Genomic DNA, 21,875 nt, shown 5'->3' on the forward strand with positions numbered 1-21,875 from the left:
TCAACTAACTTGAATTGCAAATTTTTGGTCTTTGTGTTTACCTCAAACAACTTAGCCAGACTTTTCCATGCAATAACAGGGATTTTAAATACTTGAAAATAGCCCATAACACTCACAGATAACTAGTACATCACTTCACTCGCAAAGGGACTTTAGTATTCAAAGGAAAAAATAAATCAGCTCCATCTACAGCATATCATTCCCAAACTAATGGCCAAACAAAGCGATTAAATAAATAATTTTAAACTTACCTAGGACATTTTTATCATAACATACAACATGCATCGAATTCATGGATTCATTTGGCTAAATTTGCCTACAACTATGTCACATATTCAAGCATAGGAGTCTCCCTTCGGGACATTGTATAGGTACAAAGTGCCCCTTCCTATGGTCATGCTTAGCGACAAGATAAATCCTCAAGGAAAAGAACAATTCGAGCATGTACAAGCCCTACTTCAACAACACAAGTGAACCTTATGAAAGCTTAAGATCAAATGGAGCTAATGGAAAGACCCAACCTATGGAGTTTCAATGAGAGTTAGTACTTCATAAGATACCCAAGTCACAATATGCTACTCTCAAGGATGGCTCAAGCAATTAACTTGCATATAGGTATTATGGGCCATACAAGTTATCAAGCATATGGATGACTTGGCTTATTACCTAGAACTGCTTTCCTTCATAAAGATTCAAAATGTCTTTCATGTGAGTTAGCTCAAACCTTTTATTGGATCTCAAGTGGATTACAAAAGAGCTACCACCTATGGATGAATAGAGAATGATTCAATACTCTCCTGAGGAAATCTTAAGGCATACAAGAAACTTAAATCTTGATTAATCTAGGAATATTTGGTTAAATGGCAAGGCCTTATTTCTCTTGAAGAAGCTTCTTGGAGACCAACTATTTTGAAGGAGTTTCCTTGCATCAAAGATGCTATTTTGGCTAAGAAATAGACAAGTTTGGCCCATGTTTTACTACAAACTGTGCACAGATAGCCTTTTTATTTTAGAACAATTTATGTCTTAGACTAATGATAGCAAATCAAAAATTATATGGACTGTAAGTATATGAAATAAGCTTTCTTTTGACATATGATATGATTGATTTGGATCAATCTAGAGATAGTTATTATAGCTTCACTACATGGTCTCTAGTAGACAACATGCTACGTACTACTTACATGAGTCTATTCGTGGAGGTTTTATGGCCATGGAGCATACATGTAATATACTTGGTCTTTGACTCCGAATCCAATTTAACTCTTTAAGATTCCTCAAGATTTTAGATTATTGTAATGCTTAAACAAAGTAGTACTATATCATCTCCATTGTTTGGAGCCATTTGTAATACGCCCTTTCTTTTGTTTTTTAAGGCAAAAAACTTTGCATGGAGATAGATTGTAAATAGTGAAAAAAATATTATTTTAAAGTAAAATAATTATATACACCAACCACATTGACATGGATATAAAATATGTAAAGAGGCTTTTTTTGGTCACCATTCAACAATAATCAATCTCTTGTATCTTCAAGCTCTCTTGCAACAGCTTCCATGGATTACTTCAACTTCTCTCTTCTTCATTTTTCTCTCACTTCTAGTCTTCTTTGCCATGTTCTCTCTCTTCTACTATCTTTCTCCTCTCTCCATTCTCTCTTGACACTCGATATCTTTATGATATCTCATTCTCCTTCATGATGATACAACTCCTCTTGAACCCAAGGTACTTGACCTCAATCTCAAAGTCCTAAGTGTAACCTAATGTCACATAATCTCGAACTCCAAAATAGTATCAATAGCTCCAAGGCAAAACCACCACTCATGGAGAAAAACCCCTACCGTATTTGTTAGAAAGCCAAAACATTTGTTGCAAAGACCTTAAAGGATATGTTGCTGCTTTGTGGACACATCACCACAAGCCAAGCTACTTGCGAACTAGGAGATAAGGCTACCATGATAGATGATAGGTATGCCTAATCCTCACACTTTATTCAAGTTAGTGCAGAGGGACCAAGACCAGTTGGGATGTCTGCCATAGTACAAAGCATGATAGGTGTGAAGCAAGGCTGCAACTGAAATCTATAGTCTTTAGACTATTCCTTTAGAGATCAATGATTTCATTGACGGGTTTGGTCGGCTAGAAGTACCCCTTGCAGGAGTCTTGATCCACGTCTAACTATATATTAATGATGATATGCTGACTTCATATTCTCCCAGGGGAATACAATACAATATTGATGCCCCGTGTGCAATCCCCACAGAGACGAATCTCACTGTCAGTGTAGGGAAGACAATTTAGATCTTTAATATGCTAACTAGTTGAGTAGTCCATAATTCACTTGTTGCCGGGCTATAATGTAGTGAGTATCCTGCTATATTTACCTTGCAGTCACTTTTCCTCTGATAGCAAGATGGCCCTTCTGACAGAGGTCCATTGTCCAGTAACACTCTGTAGATTGGATTATTTCAACACACAAATGGTAGAACCGCTGACTTTGACAACTGACTTTAACCAATCCGAGGGACTTTTGCTGAGATCGCAATTACATTAGTATTTGGCTTTGACTATTCTGCTCACCTTCCCCAGTTCATAACATGAACCAACTTTTGAATAAAGTATCTGTTTCTTCAAAACTAGGTAAGAATTCCATGGGTTTCATGGGAGTCTGGACTAATATTGCATTTTGATGGCATGCTGTGAAGATCACCAAGTGATCTCTAAAAATGGTGTGCCCGAACAAATCTTAACTAGTTCTAATTCTGGTTTCACCAATTTCCAATGCACCCCAGAATATTGAATGTTTCAACTACCAGGTTACCTTTTCATCTATACAAAAACTTAATCGGTCCCCCTTCTTGCAACTGTTTTTTGTTCATCCTACACCAAAATAAGCTCTTATGCAACTGATAAGTCACTTCTCTGTGCACAATTAGATTATCTTCTAGGTACACACTTGTTGCACATCTGCACAGATACTTTCCAAGACTGGGAACTCAAGCCTTGAAATATTGGCAGTGCTTCAATTTATAAGACATCTGATCCCCCACACCAATTTACACATAGAGCACAACGTAGAATACACCAAACTCAAAAATCCTCAGTCAATTGTCATCTCCTGGCTCCCTCCACCAAATCACTGCAGGTGAGCTTGTTGTAGAAAAGAACAACACTAGGGTGCACCTTAATTCTAGAAGGATCAAATCCAGAAAGCTGCAGACCATCTAGGCTCTTTACACGGGAGAGTGCTACATAGACCATTCCATATTCAAATGCCTTCGAAAGGTTAGTTTCAACCCTGTCAAGTGTCATCCCCTGGCACTTGTGGACACTTAATGCCCATGCAAGGATCAACGGTACCTGAATGCGACTTGCAACTTCAACACCCCCATATTCAATGGTTTGCTTTTCAGGCCCTACTATCCTCTCAAAACCATCACAAAGAAATCGAACTACTGGCCACTTATTCAGAGGGCTGATTGAAAGAGCCTCCTGCTTCCGGGCATTTTCTTTAAGAGTTAAAGACTCGAATCCAACTACAACCCCTCGAGCACCATTCACCAAACCCACTCTGGTATCAGAGTTTTTCAGAAGCATGACTTGGGCTCCAACACAGAGATCCACCTCCTTCTCAAACCTCATGCCATCAAGCAAACGTGCATGAACAGAACTTGAAGCATTATCATAAGCAGTGAATTTTAATATACCAACTGCTAGAGCCTTTAACTCATTCATATTCTCTGCTTTGACATCAACTTTCAGCGGGTACAACCTTGTTGGTGTGATCCCTGACCCATCATCTGCTAGCACCCTGCAGCATCCCATGAGCTGTTTGTGTGTGTGAGATGAACATGAGCCTTTCCTTATCTCATTGAGCATTCCTACAAAACCTTCATCACGCTGTCTAAAGACATGCTTGAGTTCAATTTGCAAATTAAAGCATTTCTTCCAGCAATCTGCATCAAATGCAAAATATTTGTTGGGATTTGATGGTTTCACCGGGGGAAGCTGAAAGAAATCTCCAGTGACTATCAGCTGCAAACCTCCAAAACATTTCTCCTCATTCTTTCTCACCTTTCTAGCCACATAATCAAGCTTGTCAAACAGATCACCATCAATCATGCTTATCTCATCAATAATCAGGACTTTAGCCTGGCGCCAACGTTCCCTTGGTTCTGGTTTTCCTAGGACCTTTGCTGCTAATGTTTCAGCACTATCTGTTCCAAGCCCAATCCCACTGAAGGAATGCAAAGTGGTGCCACCTAATGTAGATGCCGCAAGGCCTGTAGATGCTGTCACATAGACAGATTCCTTCCCCAGTCTTTTTCTGAGCAGGTTCAATATATGAGTGAGAATGTGGCTTTTACCTGTGCCTGCTGAACCAGTCATAAAAACCGACTGGCCTGCAGCAACTGCCTTCAGTACTTCCATCTGCTGCTTTGAAAACATCAAGGGTCCCTTTGGGACATGAGATGAACCAAGGACTGGCAGCGCCCCCTCACTAGGTCTACATGATGATGGCTCTGGCGAATCTTCTGTTTCTTTTGGTGAATCCAAGGCCTGCTCAGTTTTTCCAAAAGACGAAGTCTTGAAATGTTGATCACCTTGATTGTCTGGATATGTTTCTGCATGTAAGCCATGTGCTTCAACCTCCTGCATCAGAGAAGCACTTCTGTGGCCATCCTCAAAGCTACCTAACCTTTGACTACTTGCAATGTCCCGCTGATTGCACCATGAAGCCGTATTTTCCCCATACAGGAATCCCTGTTCATCCGATCCCTGATGTGGAAACCTAGGGCCTTCCTGCCGGGGAGAAGCACCTCCACGGCCATGCTCAAAGCTATCTGACCTTTGAATACCTGCATCTACCCACTGATCACACAAAGAAACTGTATTTGCCGCATACAAGAAATGCTGTTGACCTGATCCTGGATGTGAAAAACTAGGGTTCGCCATGTTCGTGGTACCATGAGGCTGAGCCTGCGAGCAACTCGACAGGGCCCAGCCGTCGGAGGAAGATTCCCGGAGCCTGCGCAAAGCTAGGGCAAGCTCTCTCTGCTTTGCGATACGAGCTCGTTGTCTAGGGGACAGAGACGAAGAGCTCTGCATTCTTTTCCTGCCAACAAACGATTGATCGAAAACTTATCTGTCGTGCGTACCAAAGGATGGTCTATAATTGTCATTGGAATGTAAGTGTCATTGGAATGAACGTGTCGTGAGAGTGAAGGATAATAGACCAAAGGATGGTCTATAATCTATACTATTAGTTAAGGAAAGGTGGGGGGCGGGTGCCACGTGGCAGCCCCCCACCTCCCCCACAAAAAAAAAGAGAACGCGGGGGCAGGTGCCACACGTCCAGCACCCGCTCCCCCCCAAAAATCGCGCCCGCCCTTCGCACCGGGGCGAGTCTAGGCGCGGAGCGTCTAGTTGTGATTGGAATGCAAGTGTCATGAGAATGAAGGATTGTGCAGATCAAGAGGGTCAGGTGAACAAAAACTCTAAGGTCGTGGAAAGGAAATGTGAAGGGTAGTAGTAACAAAAGTTTAAAACAACAAGCCTTATTAAAAGGGCTTTAAGTCCATGGCATAGCATGCCATTAAATATTGTCCCTATGGCTCCATGAAAATTTATTGAAAGATCCCCTTTTATTGGAGTCCCTCTTTTAACTAAAGGTAGAGATAGATGGAAAAAAAGAAGTATAGTTCGATAAGTACTTCAGTAAATCCAAATGAATTAGCATATTTGGTAGTGATGTGTGTGAATAGTCAAGGCACTTTGCATTCTTATTAAGAGGTTCTTGTTCCTTGACTGGTGTATATCCCCATTAAATATACGAAAAACTTGGACTTATAAACATTACACATTGACACTTCTAAAAACACCCTATATTGTGAGCTCTCAAGCTTCTTCTCTAAGCTATTTCTTTTTGCATCAAGTGTAGTTAATAGACGTGGGTAATAAGAATGATGTATTTGAGAGTAAAGTAATGGTGGGATGCGAAGTAGAAGCTATGAAGTGTAAGAGGGTTGACAGAGAGAAGCACACAAGAGAGTTTAGTGGGTTTAATAAATGGTCCCCTTATACTTTGTTATCTTCACTTATATATACATATCCATACAATGTGTACTTATATAAGAGATGTCCACATGGTTGTTGGCCATTGGCCTTTAACCCAACAACCTCCCACTTAAGGCCTAATGTGCCTTTGTGGTGTTATGATCTATATGGACCTAGACAAGTGCAATTCGCTTGTCCTCAAGCACCTCCTTGATGAAGTGATAGTTCACTTCAATGTGCTTTGTCTTTGCACAAAATACAAGATTCGGTAGTAATTAAATGGTGATTTGCTATCACAATGCAATGTAGGCACCTCTCTTGCAAAGCCCAAGTCTCCCATTAGATAAGTAAGCCATATACCTTCCTTGTAGGCCTCAATAGCTATAAGGTACTTAGCCTTAGTGGGGTAGATAAAGTCATATCAACAGACCCATGAGATTGCACCACTTGCAAAAGTAAACACAAAACCTATAGTTAACCTCCTAGAGTACACACTTTTGCAAAATCACCATCTATATATCAAACATTAGATGCACCTTGCTTGTTAAAGCATATGCACATACCTCTAGTGTAGTTCAAGTATCTCATGACACTCTTCACTACCTCCCAGTGCTTCTTGCCCTAGTTTTCTATGTACTTCTCTAACCACTCCCACAACATGCAAAGGAATTAAGACCCAAAGTAGTATTTTTCACCAAAAGATCCATCTCTAACTACATAGCCCTCTTTCACTTATGGTAATCATTTCTAGCCATAACATCAACGTAGCAAAAAGGCTCATCATAATTCATAATAATGACATAGTCTAGAGATGGATTGCATCTATTTAGTGGTCTAGAAACCCTTGTACACATTCATAAAACTGGCCTAATAGGAGCCTCTAACTAACCCATCTATCTATCTTGTAAAGCATGAGGCTATCCACTTGCCTATGGCACTCCCACCTCAACATTAGCTAGATGTCCATACCCTACATCATATGGAATGGGTTGTACATATTGCTCATATGATGGCTATTCATCCTCTTGGAGCACTACCTTGTGAAACTTAACTGTTTTAGCAAGTTATCTCTGCACCTTATCCTCATTAAAAAGAATATCATGGCTACATAATACCTTCTTGGACCTAGGATCCCATAAGTGACACTCCATTTTTCTTGAATTTGAAAGATGCATTTCTGGATTAAGCTTGCTTTACTTGTTCCTCGGTACATGCATAAATGCCTCATGGCCAAAGTATATATGTGATCATAACTAGGCCTCTTTCTAAATTATAACTTCTTTGGAATTCTACAATCTAATGGCTTTTTAGGATACTTCAATTCATGCATGAGACATCATTTGGGTACAATCATCCCCCCATGCATTGAGAGGGCACTTCCCAATGCATGTATTGGTGATTTTAAATTATCGTCTAGCCTAAGATGCATGCTAAGCCTCACTTTGGGCTCTTGTTTTGGATGAATGATTTTTTCCAAAAGTATGGTCCTAAAAATATCACTCTCTAGTCTATCCCAATATTTCACATTAAAATAATATTTGAGCCTTTCTTAGGCTTTGTTAGGGTTTTTACAAAATCAGATGCCAATAAATAAATTGTGAGTGTACAATAATCATGCACCCAAAAGCCCTTATAAAAAATATAAGAAACTGAGGCTGATGAAATATCAATAAATAAATAATCATTGTATGCTAACTTGTGCTCCACTTAAAAGTAATAATTTTCAAACTCCATGATAGATGTGGATGGTGTCAGTATTGCCTCAATGCGGCGAATTTGCACCACAAATCAAATGTGTTGCCTGATGCACTGAATCTGCATGAAGATTACCAATGGATATGGAATTTTTTGAAAAGAGCACCAACATCAAATCCACCTTAAAACAAACATAAATAGTTAAAAACACAATTAAGAAGGTAATCGTTATCATTCAAGATAAAGAAATGGTTGAACTGGAAAACACATTGTTGATGCCACTTGGGATTATGAAAGACACTGGATCAATAGAGATACCATAGGTATAACACCGCGATTTTGTAGTTTAATATAATCAATTAGATCTTCTATAGCCTATAGAAGGCAAATATAGCAATACTAAATCTTGGAAACTACAAGAAACTATGAAGAGACCCCTTGCTCAATAGATATAAAAGTATGCAATATCCAGTCAAGAGAAACTTGGTCCAAAATTCTGACTAGGATCCCTTTTTTATTGTAGAACAGAGAATGCCAATCATGCTAAGAGAGAAACTAAACTATCTCCCCTCCAAGGATAGTATGATTAAGAGTTTTGTGTAATAAAATATCCATAAAGAAAATAACTCCCCCTTTTTGTTGGTAAAGTGTGTTGTTATGAATTGGCATTGGTTGAAGAGACACATGGCATGTGAGCAAAACTCCTTTGTAGTAGCCTTATTATTCCATGTTCCATAAGTTATGGATCCTTTATGGTTGAAGATAAAAATCTTTATATAAAAAAACGTGTCGAAACAATCTTCTAGTATGAATAATTCTACAAAATAAGATTTCTAGCATAAGAACAAGCCATAGAAAATCCCTACAAGATAATTATGGTCTATGGGTAAACAAGCATGTAAAGAAATATAAATTGCATTGTCAAAATAAGAAACAATGAAATATATCTCTTGTAGGACTAGAAAAGCTTTGGAATATACCATGAAATATCTTCTACATATAAGTAGGAGGTCTGGAAGTTCAATCTGTGTGCCAATACGAAAAATCATGGGACCTCATGCAAGAACAAGGTTGTGGAGAGACAAGAATATAATATAAAAATAGCTCAATGGGAAAGGGGCTTTAATAATGATCCTCCCCCTTCAAAACTAATAGCTAGGAAATGGAATAAGACCATAAGATTGCAATACTTAGAAAGCATTAAAGCTTTAAGCTTTCATAAATGGTACCCCTTAGGATAATCATCAACATGAATTCAATGGTAGTAGGATGGCATGAGAAAAATGGTGGTTGCCTTAGTACAAATTGCAGAAGCTCCATGATTATTCGGATGATGGGCATGTTGACCTTGGCAGCCTGATAGTGGAATTCAAGCAGTAAGAAATGTCCAAAGTGGTTTGAGATGTGCCATGGAAGTAGCAAAAATCTTTTTTACACACACACACATAAGGGCTATTTCACCTTGGTAAGAGGAAAATTGATAGCTCCCATGCCCAAGACAAGAAACCACTATATAAAATATTTGCGCCATAGTCTCTTCAATGATGCTTGATGGTGCACATGGAGGAGACCTTGATGATGGATGGGTGTCTCTTTAGTAATGCTTGATGGTGCCCCCCCATTGTCTCTTCAGTGATGCTTGATGGTGCACATGGAGGAGACCTTGATGATGGATGGAGATCTTGAGCTTGATCTTGAGCTTGATCTTGACCTTGATGGTGATTCACAGGCCAATCATTGTGCTCTGATACCAATGTTGTAAGAATTCTCCATAGTTTAAACCAAAATTGAAGAAATTTGAGAAACCAACAAATTATAAGAGAGAAGAGTTGAGAGACAATTCATACACAAGATACCAAGTGGGTACAAGCATCCCCCCATGTATTGAGAGTACTTCCCAATGTATGTATTTGTAATTTTAAATTATCTTCTAGTCTAAGTTATATGCTAAACCTCACTTTTAGGCTCTTGCTTTGCACGAATGCTTTTTTCCAAAAGTATGGTCCCAAAATATCACTCTCTTGTTTATCGTAATATTTTTATATATTCAAAATAATATTTGATCCTTTCTTAAGCTTTATTAGACTTTTTACAAAATAGGATATCAATAAACAAATTGTGTGTGTGTGCATATACAATAATTGTGTGCTTAAGGACCCTTATAAAAATATAATAAATCCTCAATTATGAAATACTAGTAAATAAATAATCATTGTGCACTAACTTGCGTTCCACTCAAAAATAATAATCTGTCAATTACTGTAACATAAAATACATTAATTTACATGACATCCACCTTGCACAATGCGATTGGTGCCACATGTTTACACGTGCGATAAGTCACAATCATGCAACAAATTGTTATAATAAATCATCAAATCTATTTTTCATAACATATCAAATTGGTTGAAAATAGGATTGGACTCATTGAGATGGTTGGATACAGAAGTCTCCCCCTCCACATGGAGATTAATGAGTTTTTAAACTAATAAACTTATGGAGCTTCACTTTCTTTCTCATATAGGTTACCAAGCTTTTTCATATACCAAATGCACCACCTTCCAAATCTTTTACATTAAAACATACGAACTTTGAGCGTATGAGCTACCTTTAGGTTTAAACCCTTGCATTTAGTTGGCTTTACTTGTTTCCTTTGAGCCAATACATTATACATTTACTCTTTTTTGTAAGAAAATTTGATGCCATCCAACTTCTCAATGTTAAATTATACATTCTTTGAAGTAGATGAAGAGGGCATAATGGTTGCAATAGGTCTTACAGACCAACTACCCAATGTATTGAATTGCCTTTTTCTACTAATGAAGCAGAATCCAATGTTGTGGCAAGCTTTTAAGAACTAAACTACCAAGCCAATGACTCATCAAGACAAATGTACAACAATACAACCCTAAAATGCATAGACCTAAATGTATGCCTAGCTCTTTATTTGAAACCTTGTATATAGGTTAATGCCTTTTGGGAAGGAACTAAAATGCATATAGTCCTACCAATGGTGGCCTTAGGAGATACAACCTGACATGAGATTGTTGATACTAGTATTTTAACCCCACACAATCTTGCAAGCTAGGAGAAGTCCTCCTATGATGATGGCTCTCTTCAAATGACATTGGCGAATATGACAAAAGTGAAACCCTTCAAAGTATCAAAGGATTGGCTCATGAAAATTGTAAGTATCCAATTCTCTTTGAACTTTATTGTTATGAAGAGAGTGGACTATGATATCTTATTAGGCAAACATTGGATATGGAATCAAAAACTGGGATAATGGACTAATATTCACTAGGAACTACACTGAAGCATGCCACATTGAAATGGACATGTGGAAGACCTCACTAGTTGACCTAAATACCATATCTGCAATGCTCAAGGAAGTTTCATGAAATGTTCATAATTATGGACTACTCACCAAATACATATTTTGCCCAAAGAGCAAGTGCAATTAGATGCATATTGCAACCATCAACTTGTCATTTTTAGATGACGAGGAAGAGTACATGAAAGTATTTGAGAAAGTAATCAATTTGAAAAAGGTGATGATCTTGGATTGAGCCTCAAACAAAGTCTTAACCATAGTATCCTTATGTATGATAGCAAAGGTAGTGCAAATAATGAAACAACTTCTAGCATGAATTTCCAAGCATCCAACTCCTATAAGCTAGAGCTAATTAAAGTTCTCAACTTCCTTAAATAATTTGAAAAACAATTCTATAGTAACTCAAAACCCCTAAAAGAACTTGTAAAAACCTAGAAATGAAAGTGGACAAAATTGCATGACATAAACTATGGTACAACTATGCCCTTATAAATAAATATGAAGCTCTAACTAAGCCTAGCACATCACTCAATGAAGGAGCAAGCACCACTGAAATTGGTGCCACTTGTCTTTCTTAGAGTCAAGATAACTGCAATGTAGGAGCACACCTTGGATGCTCTCATTGTTAATAAGGGAGCTAATTGCAACATACTACCACATGATGCTTGGATGCAAATAGGGCAACCTCAAGTGATCCCAACCAACACCAAATTCATCCCATATGGTGGTAGACCATGCACCTTATTGGCAAAATGTAAGATAATGCTAAATATCAAGACTAAAAACCTTCACATGATCTTTCATATCCTACCAAATGCAAAAGGTGTTGAGAAACAAACCCTATTGCGCAGAACATTTAAGTGACAAGGCAATTGCAATGTCGGTTATAACATTTAGCACATACACTTAGCCCTTCCCAACACAAACGTCATTAGTACTTGCAACAAGACAATCTTTCCTCTACCAAGTAGATCATGCCACCAATGTCTTTAGTAGAACACAATGAGGCCTCTAGGGAGGGGGTAACACCTCACTCAATGACCTACGACGGCCTAAGAAAGGAAAAAGAGGTACACTAAAATAAATAAGACCGCAAACCTTGAGAGTGGTTTGAAAAGTGGATAATGAAAGCCAAAAGAACTGGCGAGGAAGCTATTGTACTTGCAACTCAATCACATAGATCCACATCCCATAAATCAAGACCAAGTCATCATTGATATACAAGAAGAACCAGTACAAAGGTGTGATGGGCCCCCAAGAACTTATTGCATGCTCAAGGTTATTATGGTAGAAATAGATAGATTTGGCTCCCAAAGCTTCAATGATAATCTACTACCTCTCAAATTGCTAAAACACCCTCTACAATAACCCAAACGTCTCTATGACATTACCAATCATCTCAAATGATTAACAATCTCAAAAGTATGAGAAACAACAATTTATAATCTAAACATGTTATTTGTTACATGAAGAAAAAGCTTACAATATCTCCAATCTTGATGTAGCATACAACTACTTCAAGCTCTAAGTGGAAGTAAGAATTCCCACTACATTGATTAACCATGGAAAGTTTGGTTATATAGCATTTCCAAATGGCCGACAGGGTACCAACTATACAAGTGAAGGCGCTACAATAACAACCAACTATTGCCACCACACAAATAAATGATTCTAAGAATAAGGAGAAGACTAAAGACAACTCAACAACTACCTCTCCTCACTTATTGACAACTTTTTCTAAGAAATGTCAAGATTCATCAATAAAATAACAAGCAAAAATAGTTCCACCAATGTTGACCACCACTAGCAACCATTAAAAAAGACCACAACCACTCATGACAACCAAGGATCCATCATCAATGTTGAAGGCATCATAAAATCATAAACACCAAGTGTGTATTACTAGATCCAAACCACCTCTAGGACTACACTCATCATATAATAAACCATTGACCTTATAGTTAGTCGTTGCTCAGCTGATATGGGTACAAGTACAAGTGAGTTGGTATATGCCCATATGACATGGATCATTATGTGACCCTCGAATCCAATGCTCACTTTTCTAAGTGGTTGCTTTAACGATTGCTAGATGTAAATCAACAAACCTCCACTCTTTTAAAAATAAATAATTTCCTCATCTTTGTAATTACTCATTAAGTTTGTTTATTTTTACCCCCTTCCCAACAAGCACCACTAGAATGTATTGTTGAACCACCTCCTTATCCACCCTTATAGCACTTATCACATTCCACATTTATCAAATGGGAAAGAACATAGAACTCTAAAAAATCATGTATAAGGTGCACTAGTAGGAAACTACATCCATCATCAAATTCTCTCAACCTTTGAGCTAGAATGAAGTTCATGATGTTCTCAAATCTTCATCAAGTGAATGCAAGACAAAACATGTCATAAGATTGATAAATAAATGCTTGAAGTTGACATTATGCATACCTTCTTCTCTTGAAAGACCATAAGCTGTAGCACCATCCATCCAAGGACCAAGTGGAAGACTTGATTGGAAGCCCAACACATCCACAACCATTGACTACCAAAACCCATCCTCTTTAACAAGTGTGCCTTGAACATCTACTTTAGCTAGCTATTGTCTTCACCATGAGAGTTGCAAGAAATCCAATCTAAAGATGGTCATTCACAAGCAATAATGACCCTTCTTTGACAATAGTTTCATCAAACAATATGGATTTGAGATTAAAGATACCTTAGATTAATATCCACCATTAGTTTACACATGAGTATACTAGATGCATCAACCAAGGTTATTCTCTTCAATTAGCCTTGTGAGTGCATACACTTATTAGTTCATGCGAGGTTGAAATCCTAATTATGGCATTGTAATTATTTTGAAAAAAAAATGAAGAAAAGAAAAGGAATATGCACCCATGAGCACCACATCTCACCTAGGGGTCCTCAAGTTAAGTACACTCTAGTGACCTTGGTCGACAAGCTCTATCCTTAGTCCCCTAATCACTCTCCATACTTCCCCCATATATGCTCAAGGTGCATCAAGGGTAGGATATACCTAAGGATTCTTAACTTATCTATGATTAGACCTATCTTGCTAAGTAATTTGCACTATCCCCTTCTTCCTCTCTCACTTAACTAACGCAAATACACCATCATGAATGCAAGGTCAATGAAACATACTAGCAGAGAGTCACCAAGTGTTGTAGCTCCTACTAGCTATTGCTTTATTGAGAACCATGCCAGTCCAACCTATGTGGCCGCTGGACTCTAGTCTCTATCCATGACGTCTTACAATTCCCTTCATGGTCCTCTCCTGAAATTTATTTTCATTCGGCAACATCACCACTTTCCATCTCCATGGACCTTGCTTCATCAAATTGTTGACAAGAAGAAACCATAAAATTTTCTTCTAACTATGTAATAGCCTATGTAAGCATATGCACTCATATCATAATTGCACCATAACCTATACATGGATTGGATCCTCAAGTGTAGGTCAATACTCTAAGCTTGCTTGGAGTTCAACCCATCTCCTAATGTAGCAAAATCTCTTATGCATGCAAAAGAAAACTAGAATTCCCCTAGGAAGAGAATGCATGTGAGGGCTTACTTTGCAAGTACAAGAACACATGAAGAACCACAAGTTCTACTCCAAGATGAATCTTCTCAATACTATTATCTTTGACCATCACCTATTCCCTAATCAATACCATATCCAATAGATAATAACTCCATTGTAATCCCAAAAACAACCTACCATATATCCCACAATGTCAATGATAAGAATTCCCCCATTTAATTAACCCTATGTGACCATCCCTAATATTCCATGTCTATGCTGCATTGACCTCTTTCTAGGAAGGTGGGATTTCAAGAATTCAAGAATCCAGGAAAGACAAAAGCACAAGAGTTAATTTTTTTTTAAATAAGTTGTATCAATATTAATCTTTGAGTTAAGTTTACCTTTTGGGACACTATAATTATTAAAAAGACATCATATAAGTACTTATATTTTTTGAAGAGATCTAAGTTTACTCCCATGCAAAATGTAACATATTTTTGGGTTAGATTAGTTAGCTATAGTGGATGTGAGGTTGTGGATATAAAACTCTAGTTCACTTTTGATTAGAAAAGGCCTGATTAACCCAAGTGCATGAATAAATCAAAGGAAGACTAGTAAAAGGCTAAAAAGAAGGGTAGGGTGCCCAATCCAACCCTATGTATAAAGATCAAAAAGTAAATGGAAAATCTCATTCTTGTGTGTGCAATCTTGGGAGAGCCTACACTTGCTTCTACCCTATTCTCTTTCATACTTATGGAGAAAGAGAGTGTGCACACGTGCACATGTGTGTGTGCGCGCGCGCGTGCGTGCTTGCATGTGTGTGTGTGTGTGTGTGTGTGTGTGTGTGTGTGTGTGTGTGTGTGTGTGTGTGTGTGTGTGTGTGTGTGTGTGTGTGTGTGTGTGTGTGTGTGTGTGTGTGTGTGTGTGTGTGTGTGTGTGTGTGTGTGTGTGTGTGTGTGTGTGTGTGTGTGTGTGTGTGTGTGTGTGTGTGTGTGTGTGTGTGTGTGTGTGTGTGTGTGTGTGTGCACGCGTGCGCATGCGTGTGTGTGTGTGTGTGCACGCGTGCGCATGCGTGTGTGTGGGTGAGGGATTGATGGGAGAATATCTTCTCCATCTCCATCTTTTTTTCTTCTTCCTCTTACTATTCTTCTCATAATGGAGCTTTCGTGGAGAGGGTTGGAGGCTATGGGATAGTAGCTTACTCAAAGAGGCACCAGTTCAAACCATGGACCCATCATCAAACCTTTCAAGTCTTGACTAAGTAAGGTAAGAAGGTGGGTTGGCTTCAACTTGCCATCAATCTTGCATTCTTGATCTTGGGGTATGGAAGGAGATTGTAACATTGATATGAGGTGTAGACAACTGTGTGAGAGGTAACAATACTAGGTAGATTGAAGCTCTTGAAATAAGAAGAGTGCCATCCAACATCTCACCATTGTGCTTGTGAGGCACAATTGTTGAAAAATCTTCAACTTGAGTGTGAATTCCTTTTATCTCCAACAATTTGTTTCTATAGCAAGCTTTATAAGGTGGTTGAATACTTGGAATTAGATCCACACTGTCATTTATGGGTCTAAAGGAGGTAAATTAGATGGTAGATCGTCAACAAAAAATCAAAGAATTTGTTGTTGTGCAAGAGTCATGTGAGATTCTTTGGTTTTAATTTCAGTGATAGAACAAATGAGATTTAGAGCTCTTGCACATTGCACTCTTAGCCTATGTGGCTAATTTAATTTATTTATCTTTAGTGCCTTCCAAATAGATGGATTTATTATTATGCATGATTGCTATTTGTGCATATCATATCATAATCAATTTGTGGGTCAAATTTATTTTACAAAGGAATTCCCAAAATGCAATCACTAGATTGCAAAGGCACCATAAGAGAGTCTATCTTTTCAACATAAGGTCCCATGAGGAACCCCTTTTTCCAAGCAAAACAAAAGACCAACCAACATGTTGCAAACCATCTCCTTTTTCATACCATCATAATGTTTCTCTCTTTTAGAGGAACCAATGCAATAAGAAAACATTGCAAAAATAAATTTATAGACCCAAATATGTGCTCTTTAACTATGTATATTATTTTTCTATGATGAAATAAGAACCACTCTTTAGGATATAACTATATAACCATGATTTAAAAGTTAATTGATCCTCAGATTTTATTCATGGAAGTATAAAATATAGAGATGAACAGATGTTCAAATAAGCAAGCCTTTGTGGAATCATGTGAGTAATACTATGTTAATATGTATTTAGAGCCCTCATCATGCACATTGTTCTTTTGGCCATTTGACAAACTACTCTAGAATGGAACTATTAGTATTGAGTGAAAAATCAACTCGGATAGACTGCCATATTGATATCGAGCAAACTACTTTGGGTTAGAACTATTGGTAGTAGGCTAAAAACCATCCATATCTAGTTTTGGGTCTTCCAACACTTGCAAACGTCATGGCACAAAGGTTTCTATCTCCATCCTAGGTCCAACCTGAGAGTGTCCAAAACGTCCATGACTCTCAAACTTTCATAGGAGTGAACCTTGCTCCCATGGTGGCCTTTCCACCACTCGACCTTTGGCTAATGTATTGAGTAGTGCCCTTTTGGGTTCCTTGTATTTACTAGAAATTTCATAGCGAAATCATGAAAGTGGTTGTCATTGCTTTCACAAGCCATGCATGTTAAACTTAAGGGAACGCTTATTGCTTCAAGTGCTTTGAGCAACATAGCAATGGATACCTCTCACATAATCATTATATGTTCTCAAAATAAACATAGTGAACTCATTGATTTACCTTCTCATTGTAGTCTATCCATGAAGGGACATCAATTGCTCCACACTTCAAGCAATTTACCTTCTCGTTGTAGTCTATCCATGAAGGTCATCAATTTCTCCACCTCCATAGCCTTGATTTATATACAAGCTTCGTGTTGAAGAAGAAGGAGGAGGAAAAGGAGAAGGAAAAGAAGATAAGAAAGCAATAGCTTTTCCCACGCATGTCCCTCACTCTATCTCACTCCCTATTTCTCTCTCTCTCAATCTCTCCATCCCTCACATAAGCAAGATATAAGAAAGAAGCAAGAAGAGAGCTTCATAAGATTGCACACCACAAGAATAAGCTTATACTTTTATTTTTTGCTTTTATACATGGACATAGTTCTTTTGGGCACCCTCCCATCTCATTGGCTTAAACTAGTCTTCTCTTACCTTGCACACACTCTTTGGATTTTTACAACTATTTTCCAACTTGTTGGATGAGACCGAGATTTTTACACTCATGCCTCACTCAAGACCTTATTATAATTTGTGGTTTGACTCTCTTTATATAAATTAATTTTCTACCAAAAATTTACAAACACTTGTATGGTTTTCAATTCTTTTTTCATCCCAAAATCTTTTCCTTTCTTTTTTTTGCCTTGTTATCATGCTTTCCTAGAAGGGGTTAACATTATCCCCCTCCTAGTCTTGTGTCAATCCCATGACACTCTTTAACCTAGTGGGTATCATTGTGTGGTTGGTGTTGGTGGGCCATGCAGAGGGTACTACTAATGATGAGGCAATTTTGGGCCATTGTTAGTGGTATGGGATTAGGTCTCACTCTATTCTTTAGGGGTTGACTTGCCATCAAGGGAAAGGTGGAGGAGAGCAAGATGACGAGGGCCATTAATGTTGTTGGATTAGTCAAGTCAACCTTCAAGCCATAATCTTGTTATAGAAGAAAATGTGCACCCCTAAGGGTGTATGCCTACCTTATTGTGCTATGACTATTGTGCAAGTGTGAGTGCAATTGGGAGATGTGTTAAAGACTGAGCAAGCTTAGAGTGTTGTCCCACACTTGAGGACCCAATTGGTATTAAGCAAAGGTGTGGTGCAAAGCTTAGGGTGATAGGTTTGTCAATGTCCTTGAGATGTCTTGCTCTTGAGGTGCCATGATTCTATGAAGTGGAAAAGGGCTAGTGAGTTGGGGATGGAGCTTAGCAATTGTTGCCACGAGACATACCTAGTTTGGGAATCCTTAGGTCATGTGACTGAGTGTTTCTAATGAGACTTTTTTTTACTTTTATTTTATTTCTTTTATCTCTCTCTCTCTCTCTCTCTCTCTCTCTCTCTCTCTCTCTCTCTTTTAATGAAAGCTTCATCATGGCTCTCTTTGGTTCCTCGATGTTGGTAGCAAAATGGTTGTGTGGTGATCTTTCCAAGCATGCTTTGGTCATCATGTACAACTTCAACATTGTCCTTGTAGCTAGGGTGTAGATGGAAGAAAGGGATGGTTATTAGCTATTGAGCATATTGCTATTCATATCTAATAGGTAGAAGAAACAATATGCAAGTAATAGAGTAGCTCAAAGAAGTAGTCTCACCATGGCATATCTAATTATTCCTACATTTAGGTCAAAGAAGAGTGGATGAAAACTCTCATCCTCTGCTACCTTCTTTTGATTGAGTAGCTAGAGAAGTAATTAGGACTTCTAGCATGGTTTTTAGTTCCCTCCAAGTTTGATTCAAGGTTTTCCTTTGCTACATTTCACATTTTCATTGCTTTTGGAGTTGTGTGTAGTTATGTGTGCCTTTTTCTATTTGATTTTCTAACTCCACAAGCTATCTTGGGCCTTCTTTTTTGTCTACTTTGCTTCTTCCAACTCTCTCATTAGTTGCCCTTGTTGCTCTGTTGTTTTACATTTCACTATTTTGGTGCTTTTTGTCCAAACTTGGCACCTACAATTGCTGATCTCTTAGTGCGTGTGGTTGTGGACTCTTCAAATCTTTCCTTAGATAGTGCAACAACTTGCATAGCTAGCTTTGTATACTATGTTCTTTGTCTTGCTTCTAGTCATGTCCTATGGTGTAGGGACTAAGATGGAAAATGTGTGGTTCCCATAATTTGTGGAAGAGGTGTTTCTAGTGGAGCCTTACCTTGTTTATGATTGGTGGCCTTGCTGAACGTCCTACTATTATGCTAGTATGTGATTCTAATGAGCTTCCTAAGTTGAGGCTCATTAACAAAAATTCTTCCACTTTTGAGGGTTGTTAAACTGATCATTTGGTAGCCAAGGCTATGTCCTCCTCTTCTTGTTTCCTAAGTCACTCCTCCTCTTCATGCAGCTTTAGCCTTTGTTCCTCTTATTCCTTCCTTAATTCTTTCCCGAATCTTTCTCATTCCTTCTCTTCTTTGAATGTGGCCTTCCTTGTTTGGTGGGTACTTAAATGATAAACTTTCCCCTTCCTTTCTTATCGATATACCTTATTTTCACAATTTTGATTATGTTTATGGTTGGTGCTGCGAGGTTTCTATACTTGAAACATACCCGACCCTAATTCTTAGGGTAGGTAGTTTTGTATTCATAGGAAGATCATCCACCCACTTCTCTCAATGTGGCATATTTTAGTTATCTAAGCAAGCATACTACTCACATTGTGAAACATATAAAAACAACTTTCTAAATTAGTCTTTACGCAAGATTCTTTGATACATTCTTATGTACAAACACCCTCCAAACATCAAAGCAAATCTTTTTGGAAAATAAAGTATTTTATATTATTTTTATATTTGTAGCTACTTTGTAGAGCAAAACAACCCAAGAAATTGGATGCCACCCTGCCCCATTCATCCCAGGTGTTCCAATGCTAAACTACATTGGGCTCGTATAGGTTTCCTTCCCTATCTTAGGGCCAACATAATCGAGATTACAATCTCATAGCATAGCCTTGCTAGTTCTTGCCCACCATAAGGGAGAACCTTTCTACATGGAAGGCCAAATGTACCTAAGTAGTGGTTGGCTGCCTCAAGTACCCTATATAGAACTCCAAGTGAGGAGTATCCAAGGCGGTGGGCCTTGGGGATGGCCTCAAACTTCAATATCGTCTAGTTTGCTAGAAGCAAGCATGTAATTAGAACATTTTTCCTTATATTTAATGCAACCACAATCAATTAATAAATTCCAACATATTTTCCTTTCCAAACAAGGATTGACTAAACTTTTATAAATTTTCAATAAATTTGAAACTTTCTAATGGAAAATTTCAGGGTTTTCCATTCATTCACTAAGAAATTTCAGGGTTTTCCATTCATTCACTAAGAAATTCAACTCATAAATTGAGTTTAACACCATGTGCATGAATGCACTTTAACATACTATGTGTAAATGTATTTTAACATGTTGTACGGTGAACGCATTATAACATACCATGCATGAGAATGTACTTCAATAGAATACCAAGGAATCTAAATTAAGGAATAACTTACAATTTATTGCACAATTTTCTTAACCATGATCAAATTAATAATAAATTAAAATAAACTAGAAAAAAATTTAATAAATCAAAATAAATGTAAAAACCAATAAAATTAATAAAATATAATAGTTAATAAATAGAAATTAAAAAAATTGATACAAAAGAATGGTAGTTTAGGAAAAATCATGATAAATAGAAAAAAATACGATAAATAGGAATAGTTCAATTTAATTTGAAAAAAAATTATGTAGAAATTATTTTAAACTAAGTAATTAAAACTTAAAATAATTTTGATAGCCTCTAATTTCGTCACCAAAAAAGGCTAAAAGGTTTGGGCTCTTCATTAGGAAATCATTTACTTTATCCAAAATGATGGGCTATGTGCACATTCATTATACTTCATTGATATATCTTTTAGTGCCTTGTAAATGCTTAGCTTGGAGTTATGAAAGCCATTGCATATGTTTTCTATGTTCAAAACCTTAGGGAACTTGCCTAAAATACATGCAACACCTAAAAGGCTCATATCTTAGTTTTTATATGGTCAAATATTTCAATTTAATAAAGATCCAAAGGGTGCAATTTGGGAGTTCTTGGGAAAGGGTGGTTGAGGAGGTTGAAGCATGGCAGATTGTTGTGTCTCTTTATCTTCCTTCTTTCTTCTTTCTCAAACTCTCTTTTTGTCCATCTCCTCTTCTTTCTCATACTTGTGAAGCAACTATAGATTATTGGTGTGTTAGTTTTGAGGAGGAGCCACTCAATCTTGTTTCTTGGTCGGTGTGGATATATTGAGTCTTGTGTGTCTATGTGTATCTCTATGCAAGGGAGGTTGATTTGAAGGTTTTATGGTGAGGAGCAAAGCTCTGTGCATTTACTTTGCTACCTAGTTATCCTGGTTATTTGCTTTGTAGTGTGCTAGGTGAGAACCAATCAAATTTGAGGTTCTATGAGGGCATATGAGTATAAATAGACGAAAAAATTTCATGGACAAGTGATCAAGGG

The 21,875-nt window shown here is 37.7% G+C and overlaps 1 protein-coding gene across 1 annotated transcript; it reads right to left on the reverse strand.

Annotated features, from left to right (window-relative positions):
• Window positions 1-1,434: 1,434 nt before the first annotated feature.
• LOC148013352 (uncharacterized) lies at window positions 1,435-5,197 on the reverse strand. The gene has a single exon (XM_087668381.1). It carries the CDS (start codon window positions 5,106-5,108, stop codon window positions 3,111-3,113), a length of 1,998 nt encoding a protein of 665 aa, XP_087524507.1. The 5' UTR covers window positions 5,109-5,197; the 3' UTR covers window positions 1,435-3,110.
• Between the last annotated feature and the right edge of the window lie 16,678 nt (window positions 5,198-21,875).

This window comes from Lygodium microphyllum, chromosome 26 (assembly GCF_053477565.2).
Source record: "Lygodium microphyllum isolate KBCC chromosome 26, Lygodium_microphyllum_v1.1.10, whole genome shotgun sequence".
Classification (NCBI taxonomy): domain Eukaryota; kingdom Viridiplantae; phylum Streptophyta; class Polypodiopsida; order Schizaeales; family Lygodiaceae; genus Lygodium; species Lygodium microphyllum.

Bases quoted from the DNA above. Each gene is read 5' to 3' on its own strand.
- LOC148013352 (XM_087668381.1), bottom strand. From the start codon at position 5,108: ATGCAGAGCTCTTCGTCTCTGTCCCCTAGACAACGAGCTCGTATCGCA.